This window comes from Acipenser ruthenus, chromosome 26 (genome assembly GCF_902713425.1).
Source record: "Acipenser ruthenus chromosome 26, fAciRut3.2 maternal haplotype, whole genome shotgun sequence".
Lineage (NCBI taxonomy): Eukaryota > Metazoa > Chordata > Actinopteri > Acipenseriformes > Acipenseridae > Acipenser > Acipenser ruthenus.
Genome location: NC_081214.1, coordinates 24,822,869 through 24,833,141, shown reverse-complemented (window position 1 = coordinate 24,833,141; position 10,273 = coordinate 24,822,869). Strand labels below are relative to the sequence as shown.

The 10,273-nt window shown below is 37.3% G+C and overlaps 1 protein-coding gene across 2 annotated transcripts in view; it reads right to left on the bottom strand.

The window, feature by feature from the left end:
- Nucleotides 1-416: 416 nt before the first annotated feature.
- LOC117430403 (GRB2-associated-binding protein 3-like) overlaps nt 417-10,273 on the bottom strand; it is a 36,205-nt gene continuing 26,348 nt past the window's right edge. Inside the window, exons 6-10 of one of the 2 annotated variants that reach the window (XM_059001286.1) lie at nt 9,868-10,087; nt 9,543-9,633; nt 7,745-7,820; nt 6,934-7,038; nt 417-4,187 (exon numbers count right to left, since the gene is read on the bottom strand). In XM_059001286.1, the coding sequence (XP_058857269.1) occupies nt 4,071-4,187; nt 6,934-7,038; nt 7,745-7,820; nt 9,543-9,633; nt 9,868-10,087 (609 nt within the window). In that variant the 3' untranslated portion in view covers nt 417-4,070. The other variant, XM_059001287.1, reaches the window with a different exon arrangement.

Below are 10,273 nucleotides of genomic sequence, written 5' to 3'. Positions count from 1 at the left end.
ACCTTTTCCAGTAATCTTCTGGTAAAGCTTCCCCATTGAAATGTAAATCAAAAGATGCACTAGAAATCCAAAACCTCATTATAGCAAAGAAATTGGCTCATCACAATATCATTTATTAAAGAGAGAGCCCAAACCATATGTCTTGGAACCTCTCTTCCCTACTTCCCGACAGAAATGTTGGTTTTACACTCAGAATTTCCTCGTCTCTTGCATTATCTGTCTCACAGCGAGAGAGCTTTGTGTTCTTTGGATATCATTCTGGCAACTTTCTTTTCAAGGTGCTTTTCAGCAATTATCTCCTGACAGAAGGACCTCAATCTGCAGATTTAATTTGAATGTAGGCAAAGATACTGTGGATTAGATAACTAAGGATGTAGTATGCTGATTAAGAAACTCAAACATTGCAGGTACTGTAAAACATTTCAAACAGCTTTTATTTTATTAGCAGTTTTGAAGACGCTTCAGCCAGTGATTGTACGCAAGTGCAGTATTTACACAAAACTTCATATTATAAAGAACAGAAAAGCAAACAAACACCAGTCACAGGAGGTTATTTGTGTAACACAAGTACAGCATTGGATCTTCTCAGGAAAGCTATGGAATATGCCATTGAGATGACAGGACTGATTACAGTGACAGTGTGTTGAAACAGGACTCAAAGATCCAGACTAGGGTTTTAACCACATCACAGAACAATGTGTTTTTTTACACTGGAGGCCCCTCTTGAATTTAGAGCATTATCTGTGTGCTGAAGTATCTACATGGACCTCGCTGTAATAAACTTCTTCCATGATTGGTAAACTGGTTTGCAATGGTTTCTCTGATGACTTGTGACTTTTAAACACGTCTGAACTCTGAAGTACATTTTCAAACAGACTTTAAATGGGGAACACATTTTTCAACTCAAACATTGAACCCAAAACCTGTTACTCTCTGGTGCCTCATTTGTAGTTACACGCAGGTAGATAGCAGCTATTTTAACCTATTGAGCTGTGTGTGTATATATATATATATATATATATATATATATATATATATATATATATATATATATATATATATATATATATCTTAAACAGAAGATGCATACAGAACCCTATATTTTCCATGTAATTTACAGTGCTTAGAACATGTTGCACATTACTGAATATAGCATTTTTGTCCTATTTGGCATTAGAATCAAACTGAATCAAAACAGAGATAAATACACACATTAATTAATAAATAAATACAATTTCTGCCAAACTGTTTTACCAAACGATTCTAGGTTCTGTGTGGATTCAGCCTGCAGCTGAATGTCCTATTTGTCAGAGCGTGTACCCTTTTCTCACTGTGCTGCCCGCAGTTAAACATAATTGATTCGATCCCCAAAATCGCACATACAAACCTGCTGTGTGCCTGGGAAGAGACATGCATGTGTACAAGTGTTTGTGGTGACAGCTACAGGTACAGCGCTGTCGTGACATGATGATATTAGCCAGTGTGAAAAACGCTTGACTAATCATTGTCTCCAGAATGAAATGAACACTTACTCTGCAAACCTAGGGTGGGACAATCACAGAGACGGAATGCTCATCAAGAATGGATTCTAGAACAGGATTGGGATTCTGTTTCTACCTGGATCTGTAACAACATAACCCGACTGGGTGCCCTTTTTAATTCGTTATTGAACAGGTCTGTTAGATTGGGGGTCTGCGATCTGTGTGCATAGCAACTAGGAAATGAAACGCATAACGAAATGCACACTGTATGGCACAATGTAAATGTGACATGGTTAGAATGATCTCCTGCTGTAATGGGGGTCTATTGTAAGTACATAAACAGCAGTGGATCTTAACCCCAATGCCCACATCTATGCCCCTGATATTTTGCTGTCCTTCTTATTTTTTTTGTATTGTGTTTTGTGATGATAATAAAGTGGTCAAGCACCAGCAGGGTTAATACAGAGTTAATGGCAGGGGGGTTGAGATCGCCTGCTAGGCCATTCAAACAAACCAAACATTCTGTATGTCTGTATTCCTGAGAAATGTGGTATCCCTTTAAGATACGTGTAACATGGGCAAATAATGATAGTTTACCTGCCAACTCGTGCCCCTGAATTGGTATCCTAATAAGAAATTCTTCTTTAATTTCCAGCAGGTTACTCACCCCCCCCCCCCCCCCACACACACATTACTTACATATACAAAAGAAAAAGAAAAAAATGAACATAAATTCTTTCATTTTTCCATAAATAGAAATGTCTTACTTAGATATCAGTGCGCAATCTTTTGTACATATTTTTTTTTTTACATCTTATTACTTGTATACACACCTTTGAATATCTTATTTCATTGCAAATATAGAAATTTAAGAACATCTATGAAAAAAAAGTGTTACAACATACCATATTTAAAAGTGTAAGATAAATGTAATGCATTTTAGTAGCTTGCCCTCATAGTGGTTAATTCAAAGTAAATGTACCTGAACAAATGGAAAACACCCACCCCTGAACTCATGCAGAAAGGTATGATATTACACATGCCAAACCCATACAGAATGTGTATTTTTATTAAACACGCAGAACATAGCGTGTCCTATTTTGGATGTACACAAAAGGTTTAAATGATTAAAACATACATTTATTTATTTCAGGACGTTTCGGACAAAAGCCCTTCTTCAGCTTTGTAGAAAGAAAACACAGTTTGTCTGAAATGTCGTGAAATAAATAAGTGAATAAGTGATTTTATCATTTAAACCTTGTGTGTACATCTATATATACTGTGTATATATATATATATATATATATATATATATATATATATATATATATATATATATATATATGGTAATGACGCACATACATATCCATTGGTCTAAAATGAACTTCCTTGTGTAAACACAGTCAGATTACTTTTAATCTGGCCATAGCCTTCCTGCTGCTATTCTGTTGCTGTAAATAAGTGCAATGTCAGTGATGTATGATTGCAGCTGTAGTTCTAGCTGCAGCTATGTGGAGCGTTGTAAACAGCTCAGCACATGCTATTTTCTGTGCGGTTAATAATAAAAAAAATATCATTTATATAATTTCTATCAGGATGTTTTTCTTTTTTTTTTGGCTAGCTTAATTGTTTGGATTCAATTTTAAAAAAAAAATACATACCGATGCATACAGTACTTCATGATGAAGTGAACTTTGTCCAGACACCAGTGACTTGCCATAAACTAAGGCAAACTAGACTATTTCCAGAATAAACTTCACCTTCTGCAGCTGCAAAGGATTCTCAGTGAAGCACTAGATCTTAAGAAGCAGGCATGGGGAGCCAAAGGATAAGATGACGCCTCCACATGGAGGTCATTTAATGAGCACATCCCAGCTTACTTCAGGCCAGGGGTCCCGCATAAGTGCTATGTATACTTTATAATGTGTTTATGTTATTAATGCACTTTTGATTATATATATATATATTTTTTTTTTACTTGAACATGTTTTGAGGTTATATTATCACAGATGGCAGTGTTTGGTTACAGTATTCCTGCATAGATGAATGCCTAAGGTTAATGCTTTTCAAAGAGCTAATGCCACATGATAATACCCATAGCAACCAAATATTAGGTGAAGCTCAGTGTTAGTGTGCTGTGTAATAACATTAAAAATAAAGAAGTTTAAACTTGAAATAGCCCAGGGTGAAAGATTCATCCGAAAAGATAATGAGTGGACAGAAATAAAAAAGACATGACCACAACACTGCTGATAATGGTAATGCTACTGATAAGAGTGTCTAGTGTAATGATCTAAACAGATTTGACTCCAGACTCCTAATATAATTCAAGGTCTTACAAGCACTCTCAGAATTGGTAATGCAAACAAGGATATTTCTCTTTTTGGAAATACAGGGAAAAGCCGGTTTACAAGTCTGAGGCTGGAGATATGAAGATCCTGAAGAATGAATCATTAACATGTCCGGGACACAGAGTAGCACTAACTCACTCTCGGTGCCAGGTTTTTCTTACTAGCTAGTCTGTGGTTTCCCTTGTATCCCCATAGTCCAGTGCTGGTGCGTTTTTCGGTAGGAATTTGAAAGTTTCGTTCAAACTTTTGACTGCCTCACGTCTGTCCACTCCTGCTTAGTGTTCTGAAGGGCCTGTGTCTTCTGCTCGTCCACCTGGACGTAGTCCACCCGCATCTCATCAGCAAGCATGGGTTTCTAGAGAGAGACAGAACAGATGTGTGTAAGAGACATACTGTAGGTAACGCCTGGCTGGGGTTTAAGGTACATAAGATATTACAGGTGTTTGTGCCAAAAGGAAAAGACAATTATTACCCCATGGCATGCCGAGTAACATTTCATATGCATTGCCTGTGAAAAACGTTTCTATAAAAGCGTACACAAGAGGAAAACACTCAGCCAGAAATATACATGCTATAATGTTATAAAGAATGCTATAGACAATTTAATAATGGTAGGGCATGCAGTGTTACAGGTATCCTTAAACTAAAATGTGTAAATATGTTGCTGAAATTATTGTTTAATAACAAGTGTCTATGTAACAACTCACTCAGCTGTATATGTCTTTTTTTGCCCACCTAGTTATGTGATGAAAGCTGGCCTTTAATAAATTATCAAAATTGAATGCTGCTCGTGAGAGCTGTGAAATTAAGGTTTATTCAGTAAAAAACACAATAATGCTTGCCCGCTGCAATCATAGACATTGTTCATTGTATACAGAACAGCATATTCCAGAGAAAGTCGGGAGCCGATCTGTTCTAGGAATGGCTCTTCAGAATTCCACAAGGCAGAGCTATCCGTGTGCAAGCTGCGTTACATTTCATTGCTTGATTATTGGCTTCCTTGCATCAACTATTTTCTGATGTTCAGATGTTCCAATAAAAACAGCTGCATTTGTGCATTGTCCTTCATTTTTAGCTGCACAGACAAGAACGCCAAGTCATTAAAACAGATTATGGGATAAAAATAACAAGAACGATCTCCCTGCTGCTTTTGTTTGCATTGGTACACTGAACTGTATGAATTCACTGCTGAGTAGAACATTGCTTAAATTGATTATATGCTAGTAAACGTGCATTTGACCTAAATGGACTACATACCAGGCTTAAATCATAACTCAATCACCAACCTCTATAGGACTCATATACATTTACTGGTGTATATTATACAGTGCATATTAAAGTATTCCTTTTACTGATCTTCTGCACAGTACTATGCTTATAAACCAAGTCTAGAGTACATTCAAGTGCATGAGGTGAATATTTATACTAATTCTGTTACACGCACCAGACTGTTTCACTTGTACATTATAAATAACCGTACCACTTAATAGAGTGTAATTACTTGTGTTTCTACAGCCTCAGGGCTATTAGTCCTATTATTTAGGACTACGCTGTTCTCAGAATCCAAAATAAAAAGTGGAAGAATGATAGGCTGGCCAAGAACATCAGGGCTTTCCTTCACCAGCTTCCCTGCCTTGAGCCGGTATTAAGGTACTGTAACTGCCTTTATTATCTTGTGTGTTGTGTTCAATGACATGAGGTGAAGTAGCTACAGTATGCATATGCATACAGGTCTAATATATATATATGAACTCAGAAGAATACTGTTTTACTGCTTGAGATGGTCTAACCATCAGATCAACTCACTTATTATTATTATTATTATTATTATTTATTTCTTAGCAGACGCCCTTATCCAGGGCGACTTACAATTGTTACAAGATATCACATTATACATTATTTCACATTATACAGATATCACATTATTTTTACATACAATTACCCATTTATACAGTTGGGTTTTTACTGGAGCAATCTAGGTAAATTACCTTGCTCAAGGGTACAACAGCAGTGTCCCCCACTGGGGATTGAACCCACAACCCTCCGGTCAAGAGTCCAGAGCCCTAACCACTACTCCACACTGCTGCCCTTAGAAAGTATTATGCATCTGAAAAACAAACCAGCTGCTTATGTAACCCCTCAGTAAAGTGACTGGTTGAAATGCCACAAAGACAATTCTATTTCTATTTAAACAGCTGTTGCCTGGATACTGTAAAGGCTCTGTCAACAGCTCCTGTGAAAAATGACCCAGTGTCATATTTAAAGAAAAAAGCAATGCTACACAGTCAAGTGTATTCAATAAAATATTGTTCCCCGTCTATGTGAACAGGGAGATGAAATCACACATAATTTCACAGTCCTTATAACTTGACCACTACAGACCAGATTCTCAATCTTCTCCAAATTGTCATAAGCGTTATTTTTGTCAGATGAGACAAAAAACACCAATAGTCTAACAGCATTACCCACAAGCCCCTTAATAAAATGTCTGAGTTGTTTACTTCTGGCTTGGTAACTTTATTGGGTACATCTTTCCTTTTCATTCACTCACAGTCTACAGTATAAATGCACAGAATTATCCAACCAACTACATCAATAACAGTATTATCGTTATATGTTCCTATTTAAATGTGTTTACTTTATTTGAGGTATACATTTGTGTTAGTTTTTGGTTGTTAAATGTGTTTATTAACAGGACCCAACTAAGGGTTAAGTTTGAGCCTTGAATACTTCATTTCCATGTGGTTTCAAATCATGCAGGTGTGTATAACAGGCTGCACCTGGCCTGTATGTTCACTATTGTAGAGGCTAGGGCTTAGAATGGAGCTCCAATATTACTATAGGAATATGTTCATATACAGTGTTTACCATAAAATGATACAGTATACACATTTTGCACAGTGAAATGGCACTCAGGCTTGTCTCATCTCTTTTATTTGATTTGGGTTGAATTGCAAAGTCTTCTATTTTAAAAGCTGTTGTTAACCTTTTCTACTCATCCTCCTCTCTCTCTCTCTCTCTCTCTCTCTCTCTCTCTCTCTCTCTCTCTCTCTCTCTCTCTCTCTCTCTCTCATTTTAATTTGGTTACAGGTGTAGTATACCTTCTGAACAGGAGAAGGAGATGCTGAGTTGAAGTCCAGAGCCAGATAGTCCAGGTTAGATTTTCTCGGCAAAGGAAAGAAAATGTGCGTATTGATGGAAACATCCTGCAAACACATTAAAAAACAGCATCATTAGCATCAACAATCTTCTAACTGCACCTCCCAGCAGCTAAGTTGCTTCTTGTTAGTTTTATAAGGTTACAAATCTTTGATTCCTCTCTGCAAGTGTGCCTTTGCTAGTGCACTTCCTTCAGACTGAGACCCTGGGAGCTGCCTGGGCTGTAGAATTGGGGCACAGCATTATTCCTATCTCCTGGCTCATCCTGCACGCTGGCCTTGTCTAAGGGAGCTGGTGGTTCCCAGTCTGGAGTCTGCATGGCAGATCGAGCTTGAACCCAATATAACAAGAGAAGGTTTTTTTTATTTACTCTTTCAGACATGGTTTAATCGATGACACACTTTTATACACATTAATGATATATGGAATTAAATAAAGTTTTGGGTTCAAGAGACCGACAACAGAAAACAAAGTTAACAGAAAACAAAGTTATTCAAAACTGAACTGTGTGACTTGGGTTCATTACTGAGCACATCTGGAACAGAGTGATGATTGAAGATGGGCGGCAGAAAGTTTTAGAGCAGTCAGTCCACTCAATATTATTATTATTATTATTATTATTATTATTATTATTATTATTAGTAGTAGTAGTAGTAGTAGTAGTAGTAGTAGTCGTATTATTATTATTATTATTATTATTATTATTATTATTATTATTATTATTATTATTATTATTATTATTATTATTATTACCCCTGGTGTGAAGCTGCTGTCTTCCTCCCCGAATGTGACACTGGCTGTGGCTCTTCCTGGTGCCGGGTTGCAAGGACTGGAAACACACAATCAGGGTCAAGGATGCTGCTTCTGACAGATGTGGTGAAGCAAGGCCAACACAGAGACAATCGACATGTGTTTCATGACACTGCTCTGTGACAGCCCAGACAGGCTGTGTTTCGTACACTACACTGCAGTCCAATGTTGAATTCTGTTAGTAGATACCACATTCAAAGAAAATTAGGCAACGCTACAGTACTTGTGGTGCCAAAGCGGAACATCCTATAAATATAAACTGATAGGAGTCTGGCTGCACAGATGGAAACTAGTATCTATTTTGTCAAATGCTTGTGATCTGCCAAATAGTTTAATCACAATTATATGCAATGTTAAAACATGCCAAAAGCGTTTCAATTAATCTAACACCATCATAACATTATCACAGTTTACTTTACCTAACTATAGCTTACAATAAAACAATCAATGCCAGCGATATACAGACCAGAACCTCACCAAGAGTATGACAATGTATTACCCTGGGACCTACATCCAAAGCATCTGCAATAGTATATCATGACTGTGATGGGGTGAAAGCCCCTTACATGTACACAGGGTTTATTTTGCTGATTTATTTGAGGTAAATAGCTTCTTTATTTTGATACTTGTTCTCATTCGCTCCTGTATTCTACAGTATAAATGTGCAGAATTATTTCCTCAACTGCATCAAAAACAGTATTACCGTATCTTTATTTTCAGATTTAAATGTATTACTTTATAAATGTTCCCAGGAAATAATTAATTTAGAGCCTTAGATCTGTTAATGTCCATGTGAATGCAGCTGGCCAGGCTGAATTGCTTAATTGTTTAGCAATTTATCCTGGCCCACCTGTATTTTAAGCACAGCCATTTACGCTGGCAGTTTGTTCACAAGACAGTCTTTAATAACGCGTTCAAAATGAAGGTGTCAGTACCGATAATGAATGCATCTGGACTGAATCATCAGCTTTGCATGTAACTGTGCTGTTTAGTTAACTAAAATCTGCATAGCCAATTAAATCCATTGAAGTCATCCAATCTCGGCACTGCAGGCAAGCCTTTAATCCATAACAATCCCCTTTCCTGCCCGTTTCCCCTGATTGTGTCTTCTGTGAGTGTCAAAATGGAATCTTCATAAAAAATAAAACCTGAACATAACGCAGTAGCTTCTGGCTCAAGTGGGACAAAACCCTCCGAACACTGGGGTCCGGTAATGTTGGTATTCTTCTACCTATCCTCGAATGCAGCATGTTCTAGCTGTTATGCATGGATTGTTAAGAATGCTTGAATAGAATTTAGTGTTATGAGGTTCATTTGTTTGTTTTCATTCCATTTGTGTACTTTTTTTGTGTTATTATGATTTTTTATTTTGTCCTGGTTTTAACTACCGGCAAATAAACTAAAATGTATTCAAAGGAAATGCTGGGTACGTAAATAATATACCGGTAGTTTTAACTTGGTCAGTTGAACAAATGCAAAGTTGAAGCCAACAGCTAAACCGCATGTGAACTAGAGACTGGAGTTGTCTATAAGGGTGTGACACCAGCTGACTTCCTGTTTCTTTTGTGGTTTAAATTCTGTGAAATGCAAAAGCCAGGCAGCTCGGACAGATACTGGTGCAGGCTTGAGAAAAATGAGAGAGAAGAAACTGACCTCTTTTAAATTAATTTTACTCTTATCAGAGTATATGGGTCAACGTTTGAGCTAGACTAGGGTGTTTCTTACACGGTACTGTACTTACAAGGGCTCTGTCGATGATCTTATGAGAGGCATATGGATAGGATGTTCCCTGATCGTGGTAAGGCCTCTCAGATCCAGTGGCGGAGGTCTTGCTGTGCTCGACAAAGCAAATGACAAAAAGTTCACTTTTTAATTAGCGGTATCAGGGATAGGAGCAATAAATAAATAAATAAATAAATAAATAAATAAATACACAATTTAAAAATAAAATAAAATATGGATATAGATATTGTTTCTTTTTCAAAACTTGATCTTAATTGATTTAATTTTTTTTAATAAAAGCAGCTGTGCGCAGTGTTTTGGAGCTGATGTGTGCGTTCTCTCACTTCTCTGGAGGGGCTTCAGGTGCCTTTTCACTGGGGGAGGTCCTGGTTCTGTGTTTCCGTTGGACAGCAGGAACTTTGTGCTGGTGGGGCTCATGGGGATGTACCCGTCGGAGGGGCAGTTGAAGGTAGAGATGGGGGGAGAGGCTCCAGGGTTCATGGGCACATAACTGTCCTCGGGTACGTCCACTGGGCTTGGGCTGTATGCTGGAACCCTCCTGGGCTGAAAGCAAAATACATTTCAAATTAGACACTTGTCTAAATTTCATGGCGTTTCATTTGATAACTTCCAAAAAGCTGGACTGTTTTGAAATGAGGTTATTGTGTTTTGAAATGAGGTTATTGTGTTTTGAAATGAGGTTATTGTGTTTTGAAATGAGGTTATTGTGTTTTGAAATGAGGTTATTGT